This window comes from Lycorma delicatula, chromosome 12 (genome assembly GCF_047948215.1).
Source record: "Lycorma delicatula isolate Av1 chromosome 12, ASM4794821v1, whole genome shotgun sequence".
Taxonomy (NCBI): domain Eukaryota; kingdom Metazoa; phylum Arthropoda; class Insecta; order Hemiptera; family Fulgoridae; genus Lycorma; species Lycorma delicatula.
The window spans coordinates 34,726,940-34,744,142 of NC_134466.1; the positions used below are offsets into that span (position 1 = coordinate 34,726,940).

Consider the following 17,203-nt stretch of genomic DNA (forward strand, 5'->3'; position numbering starts at 1 on the left):
TACATAGTACATTTTTAATTAGATTAGGTAAAGTTACATTAATGTCTTTTTTTCTTCTGGTATGGTCTCTCTAATAGTTCCACAGGTTGGAACATTATGCAATAAAAACTGGGCCCTCATGTTGTCTTCTGTAACTTCGTTGGAAGAAAAATGACACACAGCATTGTCTAGGAATAGCAACTTTTCCCAGTAAATTTAATTTTCTTAGTTGTCGTTTTACTTTAAGAACTAATTCAAGAAGATATCATTCTTTAAATAATGAAGCATTCATCCGTGCATTTTTCTGTGCTGTATAATACACCAGTAATATCTTTTTATTAATGTTTTTTAGCACTCTTGGATTTTTAACCTTCCTACTAGAAGTGGAAGTTTGAGTCCCACTTGCATTACAGCAGATAGTTATAGTTACCCAGTGTTTTGACTTTTTACAACCTGGAGCATCACGTTCATCCAAAAAAGCCATAGTTTTATTCGACAGTGACTTTATATACAAGCCCTGTCTCATCAACATTATACAGTCGTTTTAAACTAGGCTTTTCTTCATCAATGATTTTTTTTATGAAGTTGATAAATTTTTCCACTGTGGCATGGTCTGCAGATATTTTTCGCCAGATATACTTACGGTACAGACTACAAAGTACTTTTTCTAACAATGTAACCATCCTTCACTTGCTGAAAAGGAGTTGCTAGTAGTGCTGCTGCCAGAACCATTTGCTGAAGCGAATTTTTTGTTCAGAATAATGGCTTTTTTTTAACAAATGTCTGCTGATAGGTGTTCCTTGTTCTCTTTTTTGAAGGAACCACATCCATACAGTGCCTAGCCTAGTAAATCTAACAAGGGTTTTTTAAGGTACACCTTGACTGAAGAGCCAACTGGCTGCTGCCTTTCTGCATACAATATGTGATCTGTGAATGCTTTTTTCCACTCTTTAACCGTTGTTTCACCAACACCTAAATCTAGTCCCACTGATTTTACAGACAGATGTTTATTTAATTATTCTAATTCTTTCACTTTTGTCTCAATCAAGACTACCGCATGTTTTCTTTTGCAACTAACAACTGAAAGTATAGGTAAAATGTAAACTGTACAAAATTTAAAAGTTACCTAAAACTTAAAAATTTTCAGCTTTCGGGTACATAAGAAACTCATTACACTACACTTAATAGACGAAAATAAAAAGGAATCTTACAAATTACTGTATTATACTGAATTTAAACTAAAATAAACGCAAACAAAATACTCTACCCACTGTATGTCCATTACTTAAAGAGCGGTTATTTTTGACGATATTATAATATGTACGTACTGTGTAAAATAATTTTTCACTCTATAGATGCCACTATATATAACACCACTCAAAACACAACTGAGGTATGTCTTCACTTCAAGATTATAATGCAGTTATAACAATCATATTAAAAAAGTTTTTAAATAAAACCACTTATGTATTGATGTTGTGAAATTGATGTGAGAAATAAGAGCTGTTCATTTATCTTTATGCTAGCTAAGGAAATGTATGAGTCAGACATAGTGACATACAGTAGTATATAAAATCTACATGTTTACCAAATATTTTAATTTCATAAAAATTATTCCTCTACATGTGGGGCTAATTATTAATGCACATAAGTAATACAGTACTATATTGTATTGGGCCTAATTATATTAAATCATATAAATTTAAAAAAAATAAGTTGAAAAATTAATTACCATATAAAAAGTTAGAGGGTCATTTAACCCACAGTCCAACGATAATTTTAGGGGGTTCGGCAGTTAACCCACAGAGTCGGTTAAACAAGGGGGCTACTGTAATAATAACAGTAATAATATAAGTCTAGACTTAAAGTACAATCTCTTAAAATATTCTATTCTGATAGACATCATAAAGGAACATAACAGCTTACATTTACGATGTATAATACACATGATTTTAATACTTTCTTACCAAAGTATGAAAAAAACAAATAAAGATGAAGATATGAACATGACATGTTGAACACATCTCTTTTATATAATAAACTGTCTCTATTTTAAAATCTTATTCAACAATAAAGATGTAAACAAACAACGCTGTAAAACCAAATGGTATAAAACAGGATGACTATCTGGACTGTAAGCAACAAGAAAAATTACAAACCGTAATAAAAAAACCATCAATTTTAAAAAATCACTTTTTAAAAGTATTTAAAAAGATTACTTCTCAAATTGAAAGTAGTATAATTTTAACAATAAATTTAAAAATTGTATAAAAAGAAAAAGAAATTAATGGAAATAGTTATTTTAACTCAATATAATTAGGTAAAAATAATTTAAATCAGTTATGTATATACGTTGTCATTCAAAATTATTATGGCAGAATTTTTATAGTAGAATGTAGATTATCCAAACTGACCTTTACAAGGTCAAATGCAGATAACTGAAAAAATACATTAAATTTTTCATATATACGGCACAGTATTCTAATAATTAACCTGTAATCACGCTTAATAAAAACAACAAACATATTTCAGTATCATTGTACAACACAGCCTGGAAGTTTTTTATGTTCTTGGTGAATTAACTACCTATGTTAGAATAGTAGCTGGAAGGAGGGCATTTAGTGGAATGAATATATATATTTCTATTAGAAGAAATATTCCTAAGTTGGATTCATGTCTGATCAGTAGTTGACAAATGCTCTAGCCATCATAGACCAACTGTTTTTAAATTGATAAATGAGTTGCATGTTGTCTATAAATGTAATGTTCCTGTTCAGCAGGGGTATGGATTAGCTTAAATTTGTTAATCTTATTTATACTAAATTTTGTGTCTTAGACTGAAATCTGGATGATGTAAACCTTGAGGACCTGGCAGAGCTCTGTTGTTTATTGATGCCACTGAGAATTCAATTCCCTGTAGTACAGGTCAAGAGAGAATTATTGCTTGGTGAACTAGGGAGCTGTCTGCGATGAAAAAGCAATTCAATTCCTGCCCATAAACAGATTAGAATGATTTAATTACATGATAACATATGATTTAGTTTCTTGTTATCATAAAAATAAATTACTCTTTTCATTAAATAAATAATTTGTTTTACATGTGGGTTGAGTGACTTTATGAACACCAAATAATGTAAGAAGTGGGACTGCTAATTTTGTGTAAATAACAATTTAAAAAAAATATATAAACAAAAGTTAAATAACTAATAATAGTCAAATAGCAGTCTATATGTCAAAATGGACATTTTTCACAATAACTGTTCAAAACATCCACTATGCTGTTTTCGATACTTTCTTTCAACTCATTCGAAGTAATTGTTCATTTTTTTTTCACATCAGTAGATTCTTTATTATAGAAATGCAAAGAGGTATAAACAAGTAATAAATAATATGACTGATTAAATGTTTTCAATGTTTTATTAATTCTATAACAGCTTACGTATAATTTGATTTTAATAGTACCCAAGGACTAGGTAGTTAACAATAAACAATTTTTCCCTCTATAAATTAGAAAGGTATAATAAAAATAAATAAATAAGATATATAAATTAAATTATACTTTTTATATATTTTTTCAATATACATATTACACTCTTTTCTTATGTAATTTTTTTTTTACTACAAAATAAATAAATTATGGATGAATTATTTATTAACATGTAATTCTTTATATAAAATTATAATTTTAGAAAAAATACATACTACATATATTATTATAACATTTATATATAAAATAATATAAATACTGTAACAAATATATATATACTTGCAAACTATGGAAATATTAAATAATGTACAATTTATAAAACAATAAATAAGAGCAAAATAATATATAATATATGTTAACAAGGTATGAATGAAATATTATTTTAGCTTTTTTTAATATTTATTTTTGATTTTAATGTGTAATCACGGAAAAAATCTACAAATTACATTTATATCCTGGTAGAAGATAGCGAGAGAAATAATTCACTTCTGATAAAATTGATAATTTCTAATTTAGTAATTCTTCACTGAAACAGAAAATATTTGTAATTATTTATAATTTAATGTTTAAAGCAATTATAAAAGTATGTATTTCAATAAGTAGATGACTGCTTTAACCCATTCACCCATTTAGACAGTGGATAACATGCATCCTTAAAATTTTGCCAAAGACTTAAAGATGTATAATGTCTTAGTTAAAAAATGTTACAGTTAAAAATGTTGCAATAGATTTGCAGCAATAATGAAAAATTTATTCAAGATATGTCATCATGGATATGTTCCTTTGTTGGCAATATACCAACAATTGGTTGGTAATATATTCTTAAAACTAAACAAGTATTATTTATTTATTAATTGTATTATTTACATATGTAAAAAAAAAAAAATTTACTTTGTGTGTTAAAACACAAAAATATTGAAGAATTTAAACAAAAGTGTTTTTGACAAAATTATTTTTGAAACAGACATGAATAATACAAGCATGTTTGCCTTAAAAAATCAGAGCAGCAAGGTTGTAGTCAGTCGTCACTCCACAATATTGGTTTGGTGTGACTGGCATGCACATAAGATTCATCTATGTAAATTATAGGACCTGTTTTGATTTCAAAGTGTTTCAAGAGTTTGTAAGTAATGCAGCCTCAATTTATGATTTTCTAATTGTTCTAAAATTTTTCTGTTATCTATAGTTTTTTTTTCCATTTGAACCCCGTCTTTGACGATGCGCCATAAAGACCAAACAAAAGCTTCCTTGAAAACTGATTTTCTGTTTTAGAACTGGTAGTAACGATCATATTTATCAATGTGAAAATTGCAATTTTTTCACAAATGACACTTTTCGTGGAAAATCCACAAAGTTATTCGTGAATGTTTTAGTGTTATGATATTTTTTTAGGAGTGCTTAAGAAGCTTTTTATCGGGATTATTTTTTGATTCATTTAAAAGTTTTGAACATCTCTGAGTGAATTCCCGTGGTTTAGGTAACAAATTTCTAAACTTGTTAAAGAAGGATCGGTCCATCTGTGCCTCCTTTACCATAAAAATAAAAACATTAAACAGTTCTCTCATCTGGTTATGGATAAGTTTATGCCTCTCAACTTTTTTCTTTTATACACCCTTACTTTCACTTTTAATGATAATTAAGTGGAATTATAATACTACCTTATATTAAATTTATTGTAATCTAACAAAACACAATTTCTAACAACAGAAAATGCGAAAATTAAATTGTTCCTGATGCTGATAATTTTTTCATAAACAAAACATGACACAATGTTTTCACAAAACTAATACTATACTCACATAGATACACACCATATAGACACAGTAACAAAAACACCACAATAGCGAAGAAGCAACTGAACAAATGCATACCCCCAATGCAGAAAATGTGTTGTCTCAATGGAAATGCTTAAAGGACAAACATATTGTGGTTTGTAACCAAGATTGCAAACTGCCCTACCAAGGTTTCTGCCCAGACAGTTTTTACAAGTCCAGGTCTAAAAGTGTTAAAACTGTATTCATTCACTCTTAATGTAACATCATTAATGATGTATTAAAACTGGAACAATGATGTAAGTTATGTCAATTAGTTATATTCAACTAGTGGATCCAGAATTATTTATTTTATTACGTGGGTCTTAAAAGTACGGGAAAACTGATTAATTATGAGTAATATTTAGATTATTAAACATACTGAATAACAATAAATAACTGTACCTAATTATTCACAGACACAAAATAGGAAAGATGCAACTTTTTTTAATTCTTAAAAATTTTAATTCAAAGTCTACATATGAAAATTATAATTAAAAAAGTATTGAATTTTTTTACTTTTTAGCATTTTTTGTAAAAATTGTTGTACAGTTTTTTTTAATTTAATCATAAAAATGGATGATTACATAAAAAAATATATATATGTTAAATAGTTTTATGTTTAGAGTGAACATCTGTTAAAATTAAATGAGAAAACCGAGCAAGCTAGTATAGAAGTTTCGGAATAAATCTAGAAATTTTATCAAGTCAGAACATATCATTGTTAGAGAAGGGTTGATTGATTAAAATATCACATCTTATCAGAGAAGGGCAAGTAGAAAATGAAAAAAAAAGAAAGGATGGAAAAGAGTAAAAATTATCAGCAACTTATCTGGAGGTATCTGGCACTCCCATGAGCCTCCAGATGCCTCAGGGTAAATAAATATGTAAACAAATATATTTTGCACCACATACAAAAAACATTGTTCACAAAAAAGAAATCATTTGCAAGAGCTGACAAGTAAATCACTTTTTATCTTGATAAATTCAGAGAATCAATTTCAACAGACTACTAAGCATCCTTGAGCTCTCAAATGCAGGAACAACATTAATTTTTATCTAAGTACATGATGTTTACTGTATAAAAATTTAAAAAAAGGCTTATTCAAATCAACTTTTTATATTTGGTAACAAATTTTCAAATTAATTTTCTTTAAGCTTATTGTGAAAATGCTTTAAATATCAGAATGATAAGGAAGATCACAGGAAATAACTTTAGAAAAGAAAATGACTCTTTGAAATCAGTGAGTGCAATTGGTTAAAAGTAAGGCCTTACTTTTAAGGCTTGAACAAACAAAAATTGATTAAACTAAGAACATTTTTTTTTTAAATCAGCTGAAAAATAATTTTTTAAATTACTCAATATTAAAATAATTGTCTTAAAAACTGGAGACTTCTACAATTGTCTTAAAACAGTTTCCAGTTTCTGTTAATATTCAATAAATGTAACAAATAATGTTAAAACAGTAAAAGTATTCAGAACTTAAAACAAAACTCAAAAGTTTGAAAAAATTCACCTACCTCATAACAATTCATTACAATGGCATTTCAAAGTTGACATCAAGCTTAGCTGATTTAGCGAGACCAACAATTGATGACAATTTAACAGCTAAACGTGCAGCTTCATCTAGATTATCGATGGGTAAAATTTTCATTCCAGAAGACCCAATTAAAACTTTAGCATCATCTACGTTTGTACCCTAATAACAGTAAAAAAAAATATATATATATATTTATTTTATCAACTTAATGAAATAATTTTTTAAAACCAAATATAATTAAAGAATAAAACAATACACTAATGTTCAACACTTGTAATTTTAAATAACTTAAGAAAATGTAACTTCTATTGTTATTATTTACACAATATCAAATTTGCTTTCATTTACTGACAATTGTGAAACGTTAAAACCAAGTGCAACTGATTTTTCAAAAATTTCTAGAATTAGTTTAATGATTTTAATTCCTTTATATACATCATATTACCTTCTACAATACTTTGTAAGCTTACATAATACAAATTATGATGATTAGATATTTCATGGACAATGGCCAACAAAAGTACAACCTACTTTAGTAAAGTTTTAAAATCTGATCACAGTAATCATCAACAAGATCTAATAAAAAATGTAAAATTATTGTGTGTACTTGATAGATAATCCTTTGGGAAGCTATGCATTGAGGTTAGTCCTTGTAGAGAGTAAAATTAAAGACAAAGCCAATATCTTCAAACTATATCTCATCAATTAAGTCGCAAAAGTTGAATTCATGGTTAATTTTAAAGATCTTTTTAACTTGTAACAAACAGCTAAAAATTAAAAGGTATTTTCCAGTTATTAATGAGGAAAAAATTATTACTGATTTTTAGTACACTTTCACAGGCACTCTTCAGACTACAAAATCTCATGCCATACAAAAAAATTTCCTTTGGAACAGTTTAAAAAAAAAAATCATTTCCCTTTCCAATGCATTTCAGCAAGAAATAGGAAAACACAATTACCTTTCTATTAATACAGAAGAATGAAAATGACAGAATTGAACAGTGTTTGGATATATCAAACTCTAGAAACAAATTGTAAATTTCCAACAGTGAATACCAAATTTCAACAAACTCAATTTAAAAAATTTACACATAGGTAATAAGAAGAGGTGTGGCAAAGTAATGAGACTGGCAATGATGCAGGCTCCCCTTCATATATCTTGTGCATCAGCCATTCACAGATCCTCAGTGACAGCTTCAAAGTTGTGTGGTAACTACACAACCTTAGAGTGCAATAAGTGAAGCTGTGTTTTTGTAATGCATTATTACAATGCAACACCAAAATTTGGAAATTGGTGTGCCATCAAATTTTGTGTTAAAACTTGATGAATCCATAAGTTTGACTTACAAAAAGTTGCAACGAGCCTATGGGGAACATTCCTCATCAAGAGTACAAGTTTCTTGTACTCTTCATAGGGTAGGGTTGATAAGGATAGAGTACAAGTTTCTACCCTTCATCAGATTGACTCAAAATTTGGTGTGCCTTGACCTTCTCAACAGGAATGAAAATAACCCAGGTTTCTTAAGACATATGATCACTGGTGATGAATCATGGATTTTCAAGTACGATTCAGAAACAAAACTTCAGTCAAGTGACACACTGACACTTCTTGACAAAAGAAAGCTTGAACGGGCAAATCAAAAATCAAGTCCAGGTTGATTTGTTTTTTTGACAGTGGTGTTTTTGAGGTACTGTTCATACAGAATTTGTGTCCCAATGAGAATCAGCCTACTAAGCTTTTTATAAAGAAGTCCTACAAACGCTAAAAAAAAAAAAAAGGGTGCTTCGTGTCAAATGACATTTGAAACACTTTGATGCTCCACCATGCTCTCTGTCACACGGCAATTTCCATCAACCATTTTTTGACAAAAAAAAGAAAAGGAATTCCAGTGGTCCCTCAGCCAGCCTATTCGCCTGATCTTAGTCCATTTGAATTTTATTTTGTTACTGTTGAAAATATCCCATTTAAAGGAGCAGATGGCAACTGCAGCTGAAGCCTTCCAACATTATTACAAAGAATGGAAACAACATCTCAGTCAATGTATATCTGTACAAGGAACTGCTTTGAAGTTAATAACAATGATATATAAAAATAAAATAAAATTTTTGAAATCAATAATCTCATTTCTTTTCTGCCATATATATGTGACAGCTGGTCGAAAAAAATTACAATAACATAACATCAATTAATGGCAGGGTGAGAACAGTAGTACTAGTCACTGAAGAGGGTTTCAAAAGCAACTGAAAATTGTCATAATGTAATTGTTTTTAAGTGATAAATTTAAATTTGGTTAGGTTACAAAAGTTAATAACTAAAATAATTTTCATTATTGACCACACTGACAAAATAATTCTTTACTTCATTCAGGATAAAAACTAGAGATAAGGGAACTTTTTTTTATTTGGTAATTTTTTTGTGTACCTTAAAAAGAAATCCTACATTAAATAACGTGGAAAGAATGAAATGTGATCAATAAATCAATAACAATATTGCATTATTATCAACAATGATCTCATACTTTAATAAGAACATAAAATGTACAACTTGTTTAATTACCACAGAGCCACAAATTAATTTTTGTATATTATTATTTGTAAACTTATGATTTTTATTAATGACTGCATTTGTTAGTCATTTATTTAATTTTTTTTTTTGTATGATAATTTACGCCTGTTTCAATTATTTTCTTCAAATTAACTGTAATTTAGTTATTAAAATAATAAATATTTTATTTTGTGTATTAAATCAGTGTATATATTACAACATAAACCCACTAAATAATCTAACAAAAAAAAAACAAAAAGATGCAATAAACACTTAAAATCCCCTGTAGCAAATATGAGTCAACATTTCCAATATCTCAAGACACAAATATATAACAAAGTCACAACTACCTTAATATAAATTACTTAATGTTGTGTGTTCAATTCTGTATTTATCTATTATCATCTACGTAATCAAAAGCTCTATGAAACATATTATGTGTAGCCATTTTAAGTTAGTGAGGACAGTTTGATATTTTATTTATTATTGTTCACATACAGCATACTTTTACTAAATATAACAGCAGTTAATATTTTCTTTTAAATATTTTTGGCAACCATTCAAAACAACAAATTTGATGACACCCAAGTACAACTTGATCCCCAAGTACAACAATTTGATTGGTGTGTTATAGGGATGCAATGGATGAGAGTTATTAGAAGAAATGAGATTTACAAAAAATGAAAACATTGCACAGTAAACTCCCAAGTTTATCCATGATTATACTTCAAGGAGTTAAATTATATTAAAAGTAAATTAGTACTTGTAAAGTAATATTGTGTTAAAAAGGTGAGTCAGGTTTATTTTTTTAAAGTAATTACAATGTGCTTCATCCATTATATTTCCTTTTTTCAATTATTTTGCCATTATAATTCAAAATATTAACATATAGCTAAAAAAAAAATGATTAAAAACATCAAAATATGTAAAAAAAAAACAAAAAAAGAACGGAAAGGGGTTACGCCACTCGACTCAAAAAGATAAACTATCAAGTTTCTAAAAAAAAATTAAAGCTTGTTCCAACAAAGATAATGGGTTTTTAACTTAACATTTTTTGGGGACATAATTTACATATACCAATGTCAAAACAATTATTATATTTACTCCTGTAATAAGCATACTTTTAGAGAATATTTCATAATTGCATTCAAAATATTTAAGTGTAGTAATACAGATTATCATAAGGCAGTGTTTAAGTACGACATTTTTATCTATTTTACAGTTAACTCTTTGGGATAAAAATCTATGAGAAACCTCATTCCATGATCTTTTAACATAATTATAGCATCCAAAATAGTAATTTGTGTTTCCTTTTTTTTAATCTAAATCCTGTACTATTAGTAAAATTAGGTGTTTTTTTAGCGCTTTTACTGATTTGATCATGCCTTGATCTGCGGGCTACAAGACTGCTGTTGTTTTTGGTGGTAAGAACACTAACTTTATACACAAAAGATTTTCAACATGTAGAAGAGCCAGAGAGTTGTAAATGAGCAGCAGTATTTTGTCTATATGTATTTTGTGTTATATTTATTGTTTATTTCCAATCTTTAATTCACAGACCCATTTTGTAACCAAAATGTAAAGATACACTTGTCATCCAAGATTTCTTGTTACTTTCATACTTAACAGGAAGCGATTTTAAATTTTGAAAATATCAGGGTTTAGCACTTCTCCCTAAAATCAGAAGTTTTTTTTTTAATCAGTTTTAGTCATATTTGTAGCAATTAGTACAGCTGGTCTTTCTTTTTATAATTTTCCACATGAACACATTTTGCTTTTAAACCAAACGGTTCTTTCTGGCATCAGTTAAAAAGAAGAGACCAGATTCATCAGCATATTATAGAGTATTTTTATCCAAATAACCCTCTTTTAAATTTAGGCAATTGGTTTCTAGCCATTTTTCTGATACACAGGTTGGAGCTGCTGCAACCTCACCCACTTATTATCCCAGACACAATATCACTACACTGATATTTTTGTGTTTCTGAAGGAGTTTTTCTCAAGTACAGAAAATGAGATGTGTTGTTTGATATCAGATGTTTGTTGCAAATTTTGAGTTTACTTTCAAACACTTTAATTTTATCAAACATATGTATAAATTGGGTTTTTCCTTCAAGTTCCATATTTAAGTCATTCAGATGCTGAATTATATCGACATGAAAGGCAAAATCACACATCCATTCTTAATCATTGAATTGGGGAAATGGATATTCTCTCACTTCCACAAACAATTGAATATCATTTTTTAAATTATATATTCTTTTTAGCATTGCACCTCTACTCAAAAATGTACTTCTGCATTATAAATTACATCAAAAATGGTTTTAAGAACATTTTTGCAACTATAAAAATAGGACAAATGTTTTTAAAAAAAAACATAAGTAAATTAATTTTTAGTCAACGCAATTAGTTTTTAATTTTAAAAATACTTCCCACCTTTTTTATTACATGACACACTAACAAGTCACAAAAATATTCAACACAAAATACGCACAAAACTGTTCTACGATTTGTGAAAAAAACCTTTAATTACACTTGACGAACTATCGTAAAACAAGCAGTCTGTATGATTGTGAAAGACTGACATTACTGTTAGAATGGAGGTATAGAGTGCATGCACCCCTGGGCACAACTCACTGGCTCTTCCAGTAAAATAGGCAAACAACTTAGTCTCACTTTGGTAACATTACAAAATGGAATCTGTCAAGCTTGATTCAACAGTATTAAGCAGATTGGTACAGTTCATTAAATGCATCTTTAGCAACTGAACAAACACCAGCATTTACAACCAGTTCTCTTTATAGCACATTTTTATGAAATGCCAACTGCTTTAAAAAAAGAGGGTAAGTCAATTATTATCTGCGATTTAGTTATATTTTTGTTTATGTTGGTAGTACTGTCTTGTTGTGTAGATGACACATGCGTGGTTTAACTGTTATGTCTGTGCAGGTTTGATGCTGCTAAGTTAGTTCCATTATCGCTGCCTTGCCGTTAACCATGGCTGCTCCGCTTTCTGTTTGCACCAAAGTAGAGCAACGTTCAGTGATCTGTTTTTTGTGGTTGGAAGGTGTATCAGGGGCTGAAATTCATCGAAGACTTTCGGTACAATACAGGAACAGTGTGTTGCCACAACGGAGTGTGTCTACAAATGGATTGAAAAATTCAAAAATGGTCACACATGTGTTATGCACGATGAAGGAGCCGGACGACTGTTTACCGCCACAAATGAGGAAAACATTGAGTGTGTACGTGACATGGTTTTCTTAGACAGACAAGTAACTATTGATGAAGTGGCACATCGTCTGCAAATTAGTCACGGTTCTGCCTACGAAATCATCCACAACAGACTTGGGTTTCATAAAGTCTGTGCAAGATGGATCCCAAAACAATTGGACATCTGCCAAAAACTTTTGGATCGCTAGATGTCCCATAACGAACGGGACATCTTCTTAGACAGAATCATCACTGGTGACGAAACATGGATCCATCATTATGAGCCAGAGAGTAAATGGCAGAGTATGGAATGGAAAGATCCAACAAATTCACCCTGCAAAAAAATTTTCAAGACCCAACCATCCACAGGAAAACTGATGCTTATGGTTTTTTGACTCACAAGGCCCAGTACTGGAACATTATGAGGAAAGAGGCACGACGACAATAAACAGTGCGCTTACAGTAAGATGCTTACTGCCAAGCTGAAGCCTGCAATTCGAAGCAAACACCAAAGACTGCTGTCGAAAAGTGTTGTGTTGTTGCACAACAATGCCTGTCCCCACACTGCTGAAACGCTCCAGAAACTCAACTTTGAAGTACTGGCTCATCCTCTGTATAGTCCTGATCTTGCCTCTTCTGACTACCACTTGTTTGGTCCACTCAAAGAGGCATTAATTTGTTGATTTACCTCGAACGAAACGGTGAAAGAAGCTTCCTGGCACGCAACCCAACCAAAAACCTTCTTTTATGAGGGCGCAACAGGAAGCTTGTGCAATGATGGACCAAGTGCGCTGAAATGCAAGGGACTATGTTGAAAAAAATGTACATGTAAGTTTCCTATTTGTATTTCAATAAAATTTATAACTACATTGCAAATAATAATTGAATTACCCTCGAATATTTATATAATTTTTTTTCTTAATTTAATGGCGTTTTTTTCTAATTTAACATATAGAAATATACATTTAAAATATCAAAAAGTAAATTTTGATGGGCCCCACAAAAAATGAGCTGGGCCGCATGCAGCCCACAAGCCACGCTTGCTTATCCCTAGTCTATAACATTATGTTGACTAGGTCGTAATGTTCTTGATTTCAAAGCATTTTTTCAAAATTTTTCTTAATTTTTTTCATGGTTCTTCCATATCACCAATATTGCCAAATGTCATTAGTTTCAACATTCTGTAACCACTAGATAATGTGCATCTTTTCCTCTATCTTGAATGTTTTTCATGAAATCATAATTAAATTGCTACTGAATGAATATACAGGATATGTAAAATAAAATATTATACCAGCACGATACGATACAGTCACAGCAAAAATGTAACTGAATGTAACTGCTTCAATTCACAATAATCTGGTACAGGAAGAAGGTAAAAAAAACAAGAACTACAGTGCATATGCAAAAAAAAAGAAAATTGTGACTCATTTTAACCATCAAAATATTCCTGTAGCTTCACTGTAGATATACTGCAGTGATGAGTCACTTCCATCTGTCACTATAAGCGATAAAATGTTGCATTGCAGTAGGAAAAATAAGTCATAACAAATATGTCACTACAATCTATGTATTTATAAACAATATACATACACTGTATTTATGCAGGAAGAGCACACCAAACCAACCAAGAGACAAGTATAGTCAATATGTCATTATATCCAATGACACTATGAAAGATACTTACTGTGTATATCAAAATTAAGAATGCCATGCTACTGCCATCTATATGAAAATAAACAACACCCAATGAAGACAACAATTCAAATTCAAAATAATCAACAACATAAAAAAGGTAGTTTATATGTGCTGAAAGATGCAATTTTTTTAAAGCTATTTGCTAATTACTGTATTATTTTTAATCAAATAGAAAAAAACATTCAAGACACTAGAAATAATATTTCAAATACCTGTAGCCTGCAAATGATTGGTATTTTTAAGTTAAGTTCTTTAGCAGCAGCAACAATACCTTCAGCAATTACATCACACCTCATAATACCACCAAAAATGTTAACTAATAATGCATATACCTACAAAAAAAAAAAAAAAACAGTATAATATCATTTTTAATTAATTTCTTTGATAACAAGATTAATAAGATTCAATACAATACAGAGTATTGAATTAAACTCAGAATTGAATTCCTATCCAATTAATGTGCGTTCCTAATAACATTCACAATGTCAGTATTATTTACTATTTAATTACACTAATACATAATTACTTAAAATCATAAAACACATCTATCTATCTAGTTTAATTTGATGAAATATGTATATAAATTATATCACAGGATATTCTTAAAAATAACATTTTTAAGTAATTTTAATAATACAGATTTACATAATATATAAAAATATATAAATTCTCAATTCTAAATATAACAAATAAAAGTAAAATGAACACAGCAGTACAACAGAAGTGACCTAACTAATAAATGGAAAAGCACTGAAGAACTGACATTTATCAGCTTTAAATTGATGTCTGTATTTACAAACTAGTTTGGTTTTTAAAACAATATATTAAATTACATAATTGATAGAAAAGAAATATTACTGAACTGATAAAATAACTCAACTAAATGTTGGTCCGGTGTCTGCAAACTGACCATTTCCAAATGAAAAGTTAATAACAATATATATGTTCTGTTTCAACCTTCCTTTATCGGGAGTATAAGCTAAATAAAAAATGAAAAAAAGCTTTTTATATATTATCCATTTTAATTTCTTTTATGCTATTTATTTTTAATTACTTGACGTATTCATTTGTAACCATAATACTAAAAAAATAACATCAATAAATTCTAAGCACACATTTAAATTAATGTATATATTATGACAGACAGAGAAGCTTCCAGAATGAGAGAGATTGAGAAAAGAGAATTGACAAACACTGAAAAAGAAGAATCCAGAAGAAACAATAAAAAAATTATTTTCTAGAAAGAACTTATAGAAAAGCACAGAAGGTTCAGACAATAGAAATCGATACCCTTGAACATAAAAAAAGAGAGGTCGACTAATTTTACTGCAGGTAAAGCCACCCTAAACTCAGATACATATGAGGTCTGTTCAGAAAATTACTGAACATTTCAACAGAGTGAGATGTATTACCGAAAACATCAATAGATATTTAGTGACATTCGGTTGGCAGTATTGTGTTTCGCATAGCCCCTTCTGTAACCACATGTTCTTGGACTGTTGACATCTCATTTAGTTGTGTTATTGTTGTTTGAGTGTAACATGTTTTAAATGTTACTGGCGATTTTTAAAATGTTCGATTTTTAGTACCAAAAATACAATGTAAAATTTCACAGAAATTTTTCAACTTTTGAAAAGCTTATGGAAATTATGCTCTGGGTTGTACACAATGTAACAAATGGTTTTCACCATTTAAAAGTGGTCATCAGTCAATTGAAGATGACCCTCAACCAGAAAGGCCTTAGACTTCAACTGATGACACCCATGTTCAGAAATTAATGATCTGATGCATGCAAATCGTTGACTGACTCTCAGAGAACTTGTAGAAGAGGTTAGCATCTCAATTGGGTCATGCCATGACATTTTGACTGAAAAATTGGAAATGCATCAAGTTGCAGCAAAGTTTGTTCCTCATTTAATAACCAAACTACAGAAAGAACAATGAGTTTATGTTTGTAGGCAACTTCTTGAACAAGCCAATAACAATGAAACATGAATGCAAAGAATCATAACAGGAGATGAAAGCTGGGTTTATGGCTGTGACATTGAGACAAAAGTTCAATCATCACAATGGATTTGGCAAAGGATCTCCACGCCCTAAGAAAGTCCAACAATCCAATATCAAAGTGATGTTCTCTGTTTTTTTCGATTTTAATGGAATTGTGCTTGGGGCAATTCTTGCCTCAAGGCGAAATACAGTGAACTGTGTGTGTATTATCAAGGTGTTTTTTAACAATTACGTGAAAAAATCTCCAAAAAAGAGACCAGATTTGTGCGAGAAAATTCAAACAACTCATGGTTCCTTCACTATGACAATGCATTCGTACACTCAGCTTTGTCAATTCGTCAGTTTTGTGCCAAAAATCAGATGACTGTCCTCTCTCGGCCACCCTACTCACCAGACCTAGCTCCTGGTGATTTTTTTTTTTCTGTAATTAAGACCAGTGATGAAAGAATGCCGTTTTGAGACTATTGATGACAATAAAGCAAATTCGTCATTGACCTTAAAGGCCATTTCAAATGAAGCTATCCATACTGCTTCTCAAAGTGGAAACACTGCTGGGAAAAGTATATGAATGGGGGCGGTGAGTACATTGTAGGGAAGAGGACCAATAATCTGTAAAAATTAATAATAAAGATTAAAAAATAAATTCGGTTATTTTCTGAATAGACCTCGTATACCACTGATAAACAAAACAATCATTACAGTATGCTTTGCAGCCTTATTATTCCTTGTTTTTAAAATAACTATTAGCAACACATTACTTAACATATGAATGCTCTCTTAACTTATGAATAAAAAAAAGAAGGAAAACAAATACAAGATGATTGCAAATAGAGGTGAATGTAATAAAAAAAAAAAACCCTTTCAGCACACTGGAAGGCAGAGGTAGATTTTACCGGTGCTAAAAAAGAGCGATAAAAAAGAT

The 17,203-nt window shown here is 29.8% G+C and overlaps 1 protein-coding gene across 1 annotated transcript in view; it reads right to left on the reverse strand.

Annotated features, from left to right (window-relative positions):
- Positions 1-3,377: 3,377 nt before the first annotated feature.
- ScsbetaA (Succinyl-coenzyme A synthetase beta subunit, ADP-forming) overlaps positions 3,378-17,203 on the reverse strand; it is a 36,367-nt gene continuing 22,541 nt past the window's right edge. Inside the window, exons 8-10 of the mRNA XM_075379315.1 lie at positions 14,487-14,606; positions 6,799-6,977; positions 3,378-3,992 (exon numbers count right to left, since the gene is read on the reverse strand). Of these exons, the coding sequence (XP_075235430.1) occupies positions 6,813-6,977; positions 14,487-14,606 (285 nt within the window). The 3' untranslated portion in view covers positions 3,378-3,992; positions 6,799-6,812. The remainder of the gene's footprint in view (positions 3,993-6,798; positions 6,978-14,486; positions 14,607-17,203) is intronic.